The sequence below is a fragment of the Siniperca chuatsi genome, linkage group LG3, assembly GCF_020085105.1.
Source record: "Siniperca chuatsi isolate FFG_IHB_CAS linkage group LG3, ASM2008510v1, whole genome shotgun sequence".
Classification (NCBI taxonomy): domain Eukaryota; kingdom Metazoa; phylum Chordata; class Actinopteri; order Centrarchiformes; family Sinipercidae; genus Siniperca; species Siniperca chuatsi.
The window spans coordinates 632,501-648,175 of record NC_058044.1 but is presented as its reverse complement, the minus strand read 5'-3'; the positions used below and the strand labels follow the sequence as shown (position 1 = coordinate 648,175).

The 15,675-nt window shown below is 49.7% G+C and overlaps 2 protein-coding genes across 9 annotated transcripts in view; one reads left to right on the top strand and one right to left on the bottom strand.

Annotated features, from left to right (window-relative positions):
• The first annotated feature begins 249 nt into the window (after positions 1-249).
• Positions 250-8,800, top strand: kat14 (lysine acetyltransferase 14). The gene is made up of 10 exons (XM_044189761.1): positions 250-508; positions 2,116-2,237; positions 2,357-2,478; positions 2,916-3,088; positions 3,192-3,626; positions 3,766-4,352; positions 5,022-5,155; positions 6,434-6,609; positions 6,701-6,891; positions 8,245-8,800. Exons 1-10 carry the CDS (start codon positions 250-252, stop codon positions 8,416-8,418), a joined length of 2,373 nt encoding a protein of 790 aa, XP_044045696.1. The 3' UTR covers positions 8,419-8,800.
• Positions 8,801-9,947: 1,147 nt separating this feature from the next.
• Positions 9,948-15,675, bottom strand: part of dzank1 (double zinc ribbon and ankyrin repeat domains 1) — a 12,304-nt gene continuing 6,576 nt past the window's right edge. For all 8 annotated transcript variants that reach the window (XM_044189768.1, XM_044189770.1, XM_044189766.1 and 5 more), the window contains 13 exons: positions 14,917-15,034; positions 14,219-14,329; positions 13,995-14,078; positions 13,766-13,888; positions 12,571-12,732; positions 12,243-12,480; positions 12,035-12,138; positions 11,735-11,818; positions 11,570-11,657; positions 10,876-10,937; positions 10,593-10,798; positions 10,419-10,493; positions 9,948-10,266 (listed from right to left, as the gene is read on the bottom strand). In XM_044189768.1, the coding sequence (XP_044045703.1) occupies positions 10,098-10,266; positions 10,419-10,493; positions 10,593-10,798; positions 10,876-10,937; positions 11,570-11,657; positions 11,735-11,818; positions 12,035-12,138; positions 12,243-12,480; positions 12,571-12,732; positions 13,766-13,888; positions 13,995-14,078; positions 14,219-14,329; positions 14,917-15,034 (1,624 nt within the window). In that variant the 3' untranslated portion in view covers positions 9,948-10,097. The remainder of the gene's footprint in view (positions 10,267-10,418; positions 10,494-10,592; positions 10,799-10,875; positions 10,938-11,569; positions 11,658-11,734; positions 11,819-12,034; positions 12,139-12,242; positions 12,481-12,570; positions 12,733-13,765; positions 13,889-13,994; positions 14,079-14,218; positions 14,330-14,916; positions 15,035-15,675) is intronic.

Here is a 15,675-nt window from a genome sequence, read left to right as displayed (position 1 = left end):
CTTTCTCCTGTGTGTGCTGACGTAAAGACGAGCAGCTGTAACAAAGAGTTTCCCTTCAGGGATCAATAAAGGATTTCTGATTCTGATTAAAGGACTCACTTTGTTAAACCTTCTGAAGATGAAGCTGCATTTCTCTGTATTTTCAGAGAAGCTCCGTTGGCTCTGTTCTGAAAAAAGATGAATTGTTATCCTGACATCATCTCCCCATGTTTACCTGCACAGGTGTGTTACTGTGACCGAGGGTCAGTGATGGACAGCAGCAGTGAGCAGCTGGGCGGAGGCGAGGACGAGGCGGCCTGTACGTCGGCCTCCGAGGGTCTGGAGGAGGGGGAGGTGGAGGGGGAGACTCTGCTGATCGTTGAGTCGGAGGATCAGGGGTCGGTGGATCTGTCACATGACCAGAGCGGAGACTCTCTGACCAGCGACGTGGGCGAGGAGACCGACGGAGGCTGGGCCTGTGAGGACCTGGCCTTCTACTGCGACCGCTGCCACAAGTGGGTCCCTGCAGGTGAGGTTCAGAGTCAAGTCCGCATTATCCTGTCAGAGACGGGTGGAGACAGGTGGAGACAGCAGAGCACAGGTTCAGCGTCTCCTGAAGACTTTCAGTCCTCGGCTGTTCAGGTGAAAAGGGAAACCCCGCCTACTTTCCCACCTGGTAGAGCAGGTGTCATGGTTTGCTGTCTCTCTCTCTACTGTCTCTGTCAAAGCAGAAATGGTCAGATACTGTCGGAAAGGTGAGGGGGGGTGGGGGCTTCTACAATACTGGTGCCTTAAATCCCGTCCGGACCCTCCTGCCACAACGGGTCCACGCTGACATCCCGCTAAATATTACAGGAGTCTGTTTGGAAAGCGTGAGGCGGGTTGACATATCTAAGGCCCCATTTCCACTTTTAATCTAAAGAGTCTCGCGTCAGATGAGATTTAAGACTCACAAATCTAATTCTAAGTCTTTGTTTTCTGGGCTGCGTGTAAATCCGGGTCGGCCCTCCTCCAGAAGGAGGTGCTGATGCACCTGAAGCTGTTTCGTAACTGACAAAAACACCAGAAGAAGAAGAAGAACTTCTCACCTTTTAGCAGTTTCGTTATAACAATAACAGTTTAGCTAGCTTTAGCTAACCGCCATCCATAAGCTACCACAAACGAAGGAATCAGATTTATTTACTACGCGCTCTCTCACTCACAGATCAGGGATCAGATTGTATTCGATCGGATGTGTAGAAATGGCTTCGTCCTTGTTGCTTTAATGAGAACAAACGGCTCATTTCGGTGAAACGTCAGCTGCTGTTATCACGCGGACAGCGGAGGCATTAACGTCATCAGACGGCGAGAGGATGTTTCCGCAGACTGACACAGTTACGCTGGCAGGAGGAAAGATTTCGTCCCGGAGAGACGGATGCATGAGTCTCAAACCTCCTCCAGAGGCGATTTGAACACATTTCAGTTCGTCTTGCTCCTTGGACGCATTTACACTTTTTATTTTTATTCAGAAATCTGATCTGCCAAAGACGCATGAAGTGACTCTAATTCAGTGCTGTTGTGTGCACTGTAAGCTGTAAAATGTAGGAAGAACTAATCAAAAACAGAACTGAGATGAACGTTAGATTATAAAACGTCTGATAGTGAGAATACATGTGGCTCAAAGACTTCAGAAATCTGATCACGTTAGAATCAAACAGAGATATTAAGAACAAGATTTCTTAAAGACCGTAAAACTCCACCAGCTCTCGCTGTGAGTGACGGAGTCCCACATGAACAAACTACTTTCTGCTGAAGTTAGAACAGTTTTGGTTATTTCACATGAGATTTCTGGGTTTTCTCTGTTTCTTCTCTCTGGGGCTCAGTTGGAAAAGGGGGATGTCACGTTCTTCCAATCAGGATTTAGCAACATTTGAATCAGAGTCAGTTTACTAGGGACGCTAGTGTTAATGTAAAGGTACGTGAGAGACCAAGTGTCGTCGATGACGTGACTGAAGGTGAATTGAACTAACATATTAATAATAATTTGGTAATGAAACAGTGGATGTCCAGAAACAGCCTGAATGTGTGAAACACAGTTCTGGTGTCCAGGATAGTTTCAGAAGTTTGACTCTCTAACTCTCGGCGTTCGTTTATCAGCTCAGCTCCGCGGTGAGCAGCCCAGCTACCTGAAAGGGGACAACTTCTTCAAATTCATCTGCTCCGACTGCTCTGAGGACGGCAAGGAGAGCTTTGAGAGGATGCGACTCACCTGGCAGCAGGTACGAACTCTGCTGCTCACGCATTCATTACATTTCTCTCTCAGACAGCAGAGCTCTGCAGACTTTAAACACAGGACAGCGAAGGACACACCTTTTTTATTATATACCCTGTGTGCCAGGTGGTGATGTTGGCCATGTACAACCTTTCTCTGGAGGGGACGGGTCGTCAGGGTTACTTCAGGTGGAAAGAAGATATCTGTGCTTTTATTGGCCGACACTGGAACTTCCTGCTGGGAACAAGGTCACTGTAACTTTTATTGATCCTGTATTCACTAACGTATCTGTTTGTAAAAGTCTTTATCTTGAATAGTTACTACTATAGTCACACTATTGGTCGTGTGATGTGTTTAAAAACTGGTTGGTTGGTTTTGTGATGGAACCACGTGTCTCTGTTTAAGTCGTCGCTCTGTATTGACCAATCAGGAGCCAGCGTGTCAGCCTTTGTTGTGAGTCTTTTTGTAAAGGTGTGAAAGCATATTTAGGAAAAAGATAATTCTGGTTTATTACAATGTTTTTGGTTCTTATTTTGGTAGTGTCGTCCGTTACTTCCATCAGTAATAATAACCTCGTCCTGTGGTTCAGCACGCCGTCCTGTCCGGATGTACCTTGTTCTTGATTGGTCCAGAAAACGACGAGTTTCCTGTTGCCGTGTTTGACCTGGTGACTGTCTCCGTGCAGGAAGAAGACATCGACGTGGTGGAGCACGGTGGCCGGCTGTCTGTCGGTCGGCAGTCCCACCTTCTTCCGCTCAGGGGCGCAGGAGTTCGGTGAGCCCGGCTGGTGGAAGCTGGTCCAGAACAGACCCCCAACTCTGAGACCTGAGGTGGACAAATCCATCACCAAGACCAAAGGTGACCTCCAGCTACATTCATCCAGGAGTGCTCTGGTCAAAGGCTTCAGTTAACCCCCTGCAGGTAAATGACACTGAGCTGATATTTCGTTGTTCACCTGCAGCCTCTAAACCTGCGGTGGACCCAATCATCACCGTGGAGGGTCTGAGGAAGCGCGGCACCAGAAACCCTGTGGAGAATGCCATGCAGCTGAAGGAAAAACGGTCTCGAACACAGGAGGCCAAAGACATCCGGCGGGCGCAGAAGGAGGCGGTGGGAGGCTACACCGACCGCAGCGCCTCCTCCACGCCTGTCAAACTGGGGGGATGCCGCGGGGGGAGTGCCGGACGCCGGCCTGACCTCGTCCTGGAGAAAGGTGAGGTCATTGATTTCTCCTCCCTCAGCTCTTCAGACCGAACGCCGCTCACCAGCCCATCACCATCACCTTCACCTGACTTCTCTGCCCCGGGGACGCCGGCATCTCATTCAGCAACACCCAGCCTGCTGTCGGAGGCGGACCTCATCCCCGACCCCATGCCTCCGCAGGCTCTTTTCCACGGTGAGTTAACGTTATGCAGGTGTTTTCTCATAAATATTAATAAACATTTGCTAAATTAACCGTCCGTTGTGAGTAGTTGTGTTGTTTCAACATGATGTAAACACTGACGGCACGTCCTCTCTGCTGCTTGGACCTCCAGACGATGAGGAGATGGAGGGAATGATCGACCCAGGGATGGAGTACATCCCTCCTCCCAGCTCCAACCTTGTTGCCCGCAAGAAACTCCGCCCAGCGCCACCGCACATCAAATGTGAAGCTGAGAGCGAGGACGAGGAAGGCCGTGAGCGGGAGGATGACTTTGAAGAGCCAGTGGGACGTGAAGGTCCGTCTCTCTCTGCTGGCGGGTGCGTTGGCGCCGGAGGGCCCGAGCGGAGGAGGATACCTCATTCTGAGAAAGCCGATGGAACTGGCCGCGTCTCCCAGACTCCTCGTTACGCCCTGCTCAGTCTTTACGAGGAGAGGATGTTGCTGCGACGGCTGGACGCCTGCCCGCTGGCCTTGGCCGTCACCCCGCAGGCCAAACGCCTCCACAGGAAGCTTCTGGTCCGCCAGGCCAAGAGGCAGAGAGGGCTCCCCCTGCTGGACATTGACCGGGCCGTCAGCGCTACCCTCAGCCTGGTGGGAGGGATCTACGGTGCCCAGGAGGTGGGGACGCTGATGCGAGGTGGAATCACGGGGAAATACTGCACCAACAGCCAGGAGCTGCGTATTCTCGATCGCTTCCAGGTACCTTCATTCGTCCTGGTCCTATTTTTGGTCAAACTCCCTTACATTGTCCATCTGATACGTTAGTTTGTATTTCGTTAACACTTAATCGCCCTACGTTATGTCGTGTCCTAGCACCTGCTTTCAGCTGTTAATGTTAAGGAAGCAGCGTGACCTCAGGACGTCTTTTCATTAACGCTTCTCCTGGAATCGCTCATGTTGCAAGATGGTCGTTGGTGCACGGCTGCTGACCGACACCTTGTCCCTTAATGTTGTGCTGTGGGATAATCTACCCTGTATAGAGTCCACTATATTTCCTACTACAGAATCAAACACTACCTAATACAGTAGAAGACATGTTAAATAGTTATTTAGACGATTTGATTCTGTCACGCTCAGTTGGTCTGAACATTGCTCTGAACTCTCTGTTCTTACCAGTCCACTAACGGTCAGCTGTTAACACCAAAGTATAAGAGAAACTGCTCTTATAGCCGAGCAGCTACCCTTCAATAATGTGGGATACTGAAAGAGCAACAATAAAATGTTCAACTTCTTCGGTAAATGTGTGACAATCGTGGTTTTAGCCTCAAGATTGTAAACTTCTTCTGGTTTTGTTGGGGATGTTGAAACCCCTTAAGAACACTGAGTGAACCACTAACGTAGACTGTACTTAAATGTGTTTGTGTGCAGACCAACCTTTCTAGCAGAAGGGGCATCCAGCAGCACTCAGTGTCCTTCTGGCATCGTCTGATGGGAGCAGAGGGCAGTTTAGACCAGAGCATCAAGAGTCCGTATACCTCCCGCATCCTGAAACCGTACATCAGGTAAAGAGTTTCCTAAAACCCTCCGTCAGGTACGGAGAGTCACGAAACCCTCCGTCCGGTAGAGAGAGTCCCAAAATCCTCCGTCAGGTAGAGAGAGTCCCGAAATCCTCCGTCAGGTAGAGAGAGTCCCGAAACCCTCCGTCAGGTAGAGAGAGTCCCGAAACCCTCCGTCAGGTAGCGAGAGTCCCGAAACCCTCCGTCAGGTAGAGAGAGTCCCGAAACCCTCCGTCAGGTACGGAGAGTCCCGAAACCCTCCGTCCGGTACGGAGAGTCCCGAAACCCTCCGTCAGGTAGCGAGAGTCCCGAAACCCTCCGTCCGGTAGAGAGTCCCGAAACCCTCCATCCGGTACGGAGAGTCCCGAAACCCTCGTCGTCAGGTACGGAGAGTCCCGAAACCCTCCGTCCGGCACGGAGAGAGAGTCCCGAAACCCTCCGTCAGGTAGGGAGAGTCCCGAAATCAACCGTCAGGTAGCGAGAGTCCCGAAACCCTCCGTCAGGTAGCGAGAGTCCCGAAACCCTCCGTCAGGTAGAGAGAGTCCCGAAACCCTCCGTCAGGTAGCGAGAGTCCCGAAACCCTCCGTCAGGTACGGAGAGTCCCGAAACCCTCCGTCAGGTACGGAGAGTCCCGAAACCTTCCGTCCGGTACGGAGAGTCCCGAAACCCTCCGTCCGGTAGAGAGAGTCCCGAAACCCTCCGTCCGGTAGCGAGAGTCCCGAAACCCTCCGTCCGGTAGCGAGAGTCCCGAAACCCTCCGTCCGGTAGCGAGAGTCCCGAAACCCTCCGTCCGGTAGAGAGAGTCCCGAAACCCTCCGTCCGGTAGAGAGAGTCCCGAAACCCTCCGTCCGGTAGCGAGAGTCGAAACCCTCCGTCCGGTAGCGAGTCCCGAAACCCTCCGTCCGGTAGCGAGTCCCGAAACCCTCCGTCAGGTAGAGAGAGTCCCGAAACCCTCCGTCAGGTAGAGAGAGTCCCGAAACCCTCCGTCAGGTAGAGAGAGTCCCGAAACCCTCCGTCCGGTAGAGAGAGTCCCGAAACCCTCCGTCAGGTAGCGAGAGTCCAAACCCTCCGTCCGGTAGCGAGTCCCGAAACCCTCCGTCCGTAGAGAGTCCCGAAACCCTCCGTCCGGTAGCGAGAGTCCCGAAACCCTCCGTCCGGTAGCGAGAGTCCCGAAACCCTCCGTCCGGTAGAGAGAGTCCCGAAACCCTCCGTCCGGTAGCGAGAGTCCCGAAACCCTCCGTCAGGTAGCGAGTCAGTAGTTGAACTTCTCTGTGTGTTCTTCAGGAGGGATTATGAGAGTCGTCCGGTGAAGCTGAGGTTGTTGGCAGAGATCAGAGCTTACCCTCACAGAAAGGAGCCTGACTGGGTCCCTGAACCCAACGCCCCCATCGACTACTGCTACGTCCGCCCAAACCACATCCGCTCTGTCAACGCCATGTGTCACGACAGCTTCTGGCCAGGTAGCACAAACGCACATCCTTTTACTTGCATAGAGCCACCCTGCCTGAATCTCTCCAAACACGCCGTTTGTCCGGTCTTCTCGTCTTCCAGGCGTGGACCTGTCGGAGTGCCTGCAGTACCCTGACTTCAGCGTGGTCGTCCTCTATAAGAAAGTCGTGGTCGGCTTTGGTTTCATGGTGCCAGACGTGAAGTACAACGAGGCCTACATCTCCTTCCTGCTGGTCCATCCCGAGTGGAGGAGAGCTGGCATCGGCACCTTCATGATCTACCATCTCATCCAGGTGAGTCTCCAGAGGTCGGTCAGTCCGTCTGCGGAGTTCAAACACAATTTCATGGCAAACGCCAGTTTGGAAGCTACGTCAGTACTGTTTCAACATGTGACACTGCTTTTTTAAAACCTGAGTGTTTCGTGATGAAGGGCCTCTGGAACATTTCCTGTAACCCTAACGACGCTAAAAGTATTAAAATGAAATTGCGAAGCATCTTTCTGATGCTGTAATAAACTCTCCCGGTGCAGACTGAGCCAACCGGTTTCAGGATTCAGACTGCAGGGCTTTAGCCAGAGCGCACCGCGACAGTGACCCTGTTAAAACATCATATACTCACTGTACATCAGCTACAGCAGCTGTTAACTGTTAGTGAGTTTGTTAAGCTACAAAATGTTAGCTAGTAAACGTTCATTGTAAACCGGTGACTGGACACTCGGACAGAGATGGTTTGTCAGTAGGCGAGCACGTCATAATGCAGCTGCGTAGCAGTCGAGTACTGACCGGCGGCTAACGGATATTAAAGTCCGAATCTCTGTTAAAATCACATTATTTGAATCAGTTTAATCAGATGTGTGAATGTTCAGAGCCGAGTGTTGCGTAGTAACTAGAGAACCGGCATCGTGTGCATCCACGTGTTGCTGCTGTGAGGAAGGTTAGCTAACGTTAGCTAATGTTAGCTCATGTTAGCTAATGTTAGCTAATGTTAGCTCATGTTAGCTAATGTTAGCTCATGTTAGCTCAGCAGCTAAAGATCAGACTGAGAGCTTCGGCAGGATCAGTTCAGATGATCTCTGATCTCTTCAGCTTTATTTGAAAGACGTGACTCAGCAGCAGTTTGTCACTTTTACCATCAATAAGCAACGACAGCTTTCACCACTAAATATAATTCCACTTTTATATTATTAGAATAATGACAATGTGTCGCAGTAATGTTATTATCACTAAATGTGAGTTACGGTAAACTGGTTTTCTAGATTCAGACGAATTATCAGTAAAATACTCTTTTGATTTATTATTTCTTAGAAATCCTTTTTTTTTTTTTTAAGTTATCAAATGAAACAAAGTATTAAAAATATTTCTAATCCCAGTTCTCATATGATGATACACTGAGCCTGATGTGTTTCCAGTCATCAGTCCTGCGTTACAGCAGCACGCCGCCGCCGCGTTGAGCCGCCATGTTGTTTAAGGTCCAGCTGCAGAGACAGATCAGCCCTGCACAGGTTTAAAATGCTCCAACAGGATTTTCTGACGGTTATTGTATCTTTTATTGTGACGATCGGCAGGTAAACGGCGTGAACGCGGCGTTCATGTTACAGAGTGGGTCTGAACTCGGCGCCACGCCGGTGTGTTGTTGGTGTTTTTCAGACGTGTATGGGGAAAGACGTGACGCTGCACGTGTCGGCCAGTAATCCCGCCATGCTGCTCTATCAGAAGTTCGGCTTCAAAGCCGAGGAGTACATCCTGGACTTCTACGATAAGTATTATCCCGTGGACAGCAGCGAGTGCCGCCACGCCTTCTTCCTCCGGCTGAGACGCTGAGACGACGACGCTGTCGGCACCTGAGTCCACCTGCTGCGGTCCCGTCAGTACTGAGGACACGGCTGAGCTCCGACCCGTCTGCAGCACGATGCCTGGCTCAACGGCGCCTGGACAGTAGCTGGGCGGCACGTTCTTAACCAGCCGGTCACAGGCCAGCGTCCGCGAGAGCCGAACAGTACTGACAAAATCAAGTTTAACGGAGTTTTTGGCACCGTGGAAACGTGTTTTGTGACTGTCGGTGCTTTCAGAAGAAAGTTACAACCAGAACTGACAAACAATATTGTAAAACTGTTGCTCTGATAAATGAAACTGATGAAGTTCTTCACACATCAAAGAACTTGTATAAAACTTTAGAATAAAGTCCGAGCGACGTCTGGTTTCATGTGTCGGCTGTCTGTAAATGTTTTCCAGTAAATCTGTTTTCCTCGACTGTCGTCTGAACGTTTGAGCCATTAAAACCAAACGAGTTTAATACTGAAAGTTTAGTAACGTCGGTTTTTAAAGACTCCTGCTCCTCCCACATTCAGCAGACTGCAGTCTGTCCAGCAGGGGGAGCTATAACTGACAGCTGCAGGCTCCCATTGATCCGCCACCCACCGGCTGATATTCCTTCTGAACGGTTTGATCGGCTGACGCAAAGCGACCCATTTTAGCAGAGAAACACGGAGAGAGACGTTAAAACACGCGGACTGGATATTTCCCACGCTCGGACCAGGTAACGCTACAGTGAACGCACCTGTCGGTGGTGATGTCATTCAGTGCAGCGTTTCTATCGTTTCTGTAGGCGACGTCATCAACAACAAGCCTCCTGCTCAGCTGCTGCCGTGGAAACAGACTCGCAGGTGTGTGTGTGTGTGTGTTATTGTGTGTGTGTGTGTTATTGTGTGTGTGTGTGTTATTGTGTGTGTGTGTGTTACTGTGTGTGTGTGTGTTATTGTGTGTGTGTGTGTGTGTGTGTGTGTGTGTGTTACTGTCTGTGTGTGTGTGTGTGTGTGTGTGTTACTGTCTGTGTGTGTGTGTGTGTTACTGTCTGTGTGTGTGTGTGTGTTACTGTCTGTGTGTGTGTGTGTGTTACTGTCTGTGTGTGTGTGTGAGGGAACTGAAGGTGAACGCCAGGTGAGCAGATTAAAGTAGTTTGTGAGGAAACACTAAAATAAGGTGTAAAGTTAAGTAGAATTAAACCGGTGGAATGAGAACTAACAGAAATACTGAAACTCAGCTGGAGGCTGTAAGACATAAAGACATAAAGACACTATAAACTAACAAACAACTTTTACACCTCACCTGTTCTCTCATGTTTCATGTTTCCACTCAAGTTGTTGAGTGGAAACTGTCCAGTTTTATGTAAAAAGTACAAATATTTGCTTAAAATCATCTCAACTCAAACAGGCCAGGAGTGCGTTTCATTGGCTGCTGAGGACCATGAGATGATAATAATAATAATAATAATAATAATAATAATGAACTCCCACCGAAAATCTATCATTTTAATTAAAGTATTCACCACACAGACTTCAGTCAACAGATGCTGCTTTTAACAACTTTTTATTTAGTAACAAAGTTAAAAATACTCAAATCAAACAACCCATCGGCTGCTTTCAGTATCCAGAGAAGGAAACGTTTAGATGGCGAAGCGGTGCGAGGGGACTTTCTGCGGTCTGAATCTGCCGCCGCTGGTCTCATCTGAAGCCGAGCGTTTCGTTCAGTTTGGGTTTTCCCAGTTTGCCCAGTAAGTCCAGTCCGGTCTGGGCAGCCAGCAGAGACGCCATGTTGTTGCAGCCCGACTTCACCGCCAAGTCGTACGCCGTCTGACCGCCGGCGTTCCTCCGCCCCACGCCGGCCTTACAGCTGCAACCAGCGGGAGAGATGGTGGTGATGTCGTGGTGACATCAGGAGGTGGGAGGAGCAACAACAACAGCTGCGTTATTCTGAGCTCTGATGGACATACAGCTATGAATTACAGGTGTGTGTTATCACCTGTTCATACAGGTGTGTCTTACCTGAGCAGGACTTGAGCGCTCTGCAGACCTTCAGAGCCCAGAGCTGCAGCTTCATGCAGAGCTGAGTTCTTCATCCTGAGGAGGAGGAGTTCACCTTCATCACGTCACATCGTCAGCACAGAGATATATTAGGTTATATTATGTAACAGATTACAGGAAGTTGTGTCTGCTTACGGTCCGGACTGCTGGTCGACGTCTGCTCCTCGCTGCACTAAAACAGGAAGTACATCATGGTGACCGTTAAGGACGGCAACCGCCAGAGCGTGTCTGCCGTCGCTGCCGCAGCAGGAGGGGTCCGCCCCCTGATCCAGGAGCTGCTGGATGACGCTGATCTGACCTCCACCTGGACCCAGCTCCTTCAGCAGCTGCACGTCCTTCACCTGGAACCAGGAGAACCAATCAGAGAGGTTTTATAATCAGAGTTTCCATTCTTGAGAGTTCCAGGTAGCTTTCTTACCGGAGGTTTGGGTGTCAGGTTTGGTTTCGGAGGTTTCATCACACCTGTGGACCGATCGCTTCCTGTCAGACACACAAATGTCCAGTTAGCAGTTAGCTCGCCAGCTACACCTACTAGCCCTGTGAGTTGTCGCTTCTTCACCAAACGTCTAGCGCCAAGTATTCTGCAACGACCTTCAGATGAACGTCGTTGTCACACTTCCTGGTGTGGCTTTGAGTATCTACTCGCAACACATGACACGCGTGGATCAGGGAGCAGAACTCCAGGCTGGTAGCTTGCTGGGTTAGCTATTTTGGCTGCTAGCATGATATCAGTTAGCTCACCAGACACATTAGTACGTCACCAAGCTTCCGGCAGCACCTGTTTCACTGTTTCACTTCCTGTTTGACGCGCTGTATTTTGTCTAAACGTGAAGCAGATTTTAGTGGCGGTGTGATTGGACAGGAAGTCAACGCAAAGACGTGTCTGTGCAGCTTGGAAATATAACACAAGACCAGCCTCCATTTTCTATGTTGGCCCACACGCCAGCGGCGTCTAGATGCATCATTGCAGGTTGATGCACGTCCTGTTTTTGAGCCGCGTGTCACATCCAGGCCACCGTACGCTGACTCGCAGATTGATTCCTGCTCCATTTACCGTTTTCTACTCGCTCAGACGTTTTAATGAACGTTCATTTACAAAGTGAGTGTCTTACTGCTGCTGTCGGCAGATCGCTCTGTGACGCTGCTCAGAGTCTCGGTCCGGCCTGCAGTCCGTCCAGCACTGTCACCTGCTGGACCCACCTGTAACCAAACACACACCATGACGACCAGGTCACTTTGTAAACAAAGCCTTTCTGCGAGTTCAGGTTACTTGTTACCTGTTTCTCTTCGCGTCCGGCCGACACAAAGCTGACGGTCAGACAGACTTCGTAGGAATCTTCCTGAATCACAGCAGAGACCATCTGAAGGAGAGAAGGACCAGGAAGTAAACCACAGCCCTCCTGCACCTGGTCAGGTGATCTTGATGCCTGACAACCTAAACGACCCCTCACAGACACGTGTCTGAAACGGATCCCGTTGTACAGCGAGTGATTTCATTTATAAATCTAATTAGTTAATCTATCCCACAAGTGATGTCACAGTTATACAGGTGAGGTGCAGGTGCAGGTGTGGCGTACCCGGCCCAGGCGAGGCTCTCCCAGCAGAGTCCTGAAGGGGGCGTTGTTCTGAGCGTAACTTCTCAGGTGGGCACACACATGATCCAACTGCTTCCTCCAGTAACCTGAGGACACGGGCGGATTATGAGACAACGGGCCCCCGTCCCCTAATATACAGGAGCGGGGCCCCCTGGTTTTAGCAGTGGTTTACAGTATCGTAGTATTTCACCTCTGCCCGGGCTGATGGCGGTCAGTAGCGGTTGGCGGTCTCTGGTCGTCTGCTGCTTGCTGAGTTGTAGCGCCCTCTGTTCCTCCTTCCTCTGCAGCTCAGTGGCTGATGGGTAGTAGAGTCCAACAGTCTGCGTGCACCGCTCTACAGTGGGCGTGGCTAACTTCTTGCTGTGTCCGGGGTCAGAGGAGGGCGTGGCCTGCCAGGTGGCATCATGGGAAGTTGGGGCTGAAGCCAGCTTACACACAGGTAGAGAACAGCGTGTTTAATGTCGGATATGCTGGATTATAAATTGTGTGAGTGACGTGATGCCATCGGTGCAGCGTACCTGGTTGGTGGCGGCACTTCCAACAGGTCGTGTGATGTCACTGCAGGATGTGGGCGGGGCTGGAGCTTCCAGAAAGACACCGCAGGCTGAACAGTAGAAGGCGTACGGGTGTCCGCTCGCTCCGCATCGGCAACAAATCACATAGCTGGCTGCATGACCGGGCTAGAAATACACACATCACTACATTTCCCACAATGCTTCACTCACCACACTAGCTTAGCACAAAGACTGGAAGCAAGGAGCAACTGCTAGTCTAGCTTCATCAAAAATACAAAATTCAAAAGGGGAAGAACTGAAATCGACTGCAGATTTGGTCATTTTCAGCCGCAATAATCACAGGAAACGAGCTATTCGATTATCAACAAGTGATGCTAACATTAGCTAGCAGGCTACCATTACTTTTAGAGCACTAGCATTATGTACTGATTGTTTTCCGACTGTTTCAAGTTATTTTCCCAAAACCCCAAAACAGCCTCTGGTTGCTATTGAGCTAACATTATGTAGCTGAGGTGTTAGCATGCTAGCTAATAAACAACCAAACCAAGAAGTAATATCTACAGAATAGTCCAACATTTGGTGAAATCATCTTGTTCTCTAGAGTTAGTAGTGTGTCAAGTACAGAAATGGGTCCAGGACGGTAGTAGCCTAGCTTAGCACAAAGACTGGAAGCAGGGGGAAACTGTTAGCCTAGCTCCATCAAAAGAGAAACAATCCACCTTCCAACAAGTCCGTCTGATTTACATGCTGTATGTTGTTTATTGAACAGGTGTAGAGATGGAAATGTAAAAGGGAGACATTGTGGTTTTAGCAGCAGTTAGCACCGAAGCTATAACTTGGATAATAATCATGTATTTATCCAACACTGAGAACTAGAAACTTAAATATATCAAATGTTGGCAGTATTGTTGTTTGGTTAGCATAAATAAACTTCTAGCGAAGGCTTTGGAGTTGTTAGGTCTGTTGTTTTCTTTTGAGGGTGATGCTAGGCTAGCAGTTTTCTTTTGTTTCCAGTCTTTGTGCCAAGCTAGGCTAGCCCCAAGCTAGCTATAGCAGAGGCCGACTGCCTCGCCTAAATACACTAACGGCAGAAAAACAAAAACATTACACATCAATGAAATACAACATTAATGTTCAGGGGAAAAGCAACGAGAGCGTGTTTTCTAAAGGAGCCGGGTGTTTTCAGGTGCGTCTTCACCTTTGAGCCGCACCAGTCGCAGTATCTGGCATCACCGTGGTTTCTACGGTTACATCTGGAGCAGAACAACATCCTGCTGTCTGCTGACGGGACAGAGGGGGCGCTGTTCCCAACGCACACCGCCTGCAGCAACACACACACACAGGGAAATAAACCGTTACGTCTCTGCAGATTAACCAGTTAAAACTGAGAGTAAATGTAAGAAATGTAATCTACAGTCGTGTGTTACCGGCTGCAGGCGGCTCTCGCAGGTCAAACAGCTGGAGATGTGAGCTGGATTCCCACTTCCACAGCAAACGCACAGCACGTGATCCTACACACCAAACACACAGTACAGTCGCTGCTACAGTCTCAGATATATGCTCAGGGATGAACTGGGTTTCCTCTGTGAACTCCTCCTCATCGAGAAAGCAAGATGTGATGCTACGAGAGAGTTTCATTTTGGTGTTTTACCTGCAGACTGAGGCTGGACTGCGGTCGCAGTTGCTGGGTGGAGGCTTCGCAGATTAAACAGGTTTGAGTGTTCGCAGGAACCAGAGCGTTACAGAACGCACAGCAAACCACCTGACGACAAAGCACAGGCGCATTAATTCAGCATCGCATCGCGCAGTGTTCGACTGTTCGACACAGGAAGTCTGTTAAACTGCAAGCTGACTGGAAATCAGTAAGAACATAGTTCCTGACAAAAATGGGCAGCACCAGAAGACCTTTTTGTTCTTGTTTTAAAAAAAAGCAGCATCCAGGTGAGCTACCTGAGTCCGCCCTCTCTCCCGCCTTTCCCGTCTCTCATAAAGGCAAAAATGCCCCAAAATAATCTTGTAAAAAAATAACACCGTCCCGAGGAACAAGAAAACTTCTAACTCTCACATTAACGGGCTTCAACATTTTAGTTGAGTCCTGAACTCAGAGCTGTCAAAGAGGTTCACATCTGAACCGGAGACGAGCTGAACTGCACAAACTGCAGCCTCAAAATGATCGTACAGGTGAGTCAACACCTGAAACAGCTTCAGCACAAGCTGAACATTATAACCTTCATGAAGGAGGGTCTCTTACAGGACTGTTGGATTACAGACTGCAGTACCTTTCGCTACAGTAGGTGTACCTAATAAACTGGACACTGACATGGGGACTCTCAGGTGTATGTGCAGTACCTGTCCTCCCTCAGCAGGGGGCAGTCTCTGTTCAGGTAACGGAGGAACCACAGCTCCACATTGAGCACAGAACCGAGCAAAAGGATCTGAAGGACGAAAACTCAAACACTGAGCACACCTGGACAGACAGACAGTCAGAGAGACAGACAGAGAGACAGACAGACAGTCAGAGAGACAGACAGAGAGACAGACAGTCAGAGAGACAGACAGACAGAGAGACAGACAGAGAGACAGACAGACAGAGAGACAGTCAGAGAGACAGACAGAGAGACAGACAGACAGTCAGAGAGACAGACAGAGAGACAGACAGTCAGAGAGACAGACAGACAGACAGACAGTCAGAGAGACAGACAGAGAGACAGACAGACAGTCAGAGAGACAGACAGAGAGACAGACAGTCAGAGAGACAGACAGACAGAGAGACAGACAGAGAGACAGACAGTCAGAGAGACAGACAGAGAGACAGACAGACAGTCAGAGAGACAGACAGAGAGACAGACAGTCAGAGAGACAGACAGTCAGAGAGACAGACAGAGAGACAGACAGACAGTCAGAGAGACAGACAGAGAGACAGACAGTCAGAGAGACAGACAGACAGAGAGACAGACAGAGAGACAGACAGACAGAGAGACAGACAGGTTTAAATGTAAAGTTCAGCGTTGTCGGAGTACTGCAGCATGAACTCTTCCTGTTTTTGAAGAAGCTGAAGTGAAGCTTCAGGCTCATCGTTGTGGATTCGTCCTCTGATTCTGATAACTC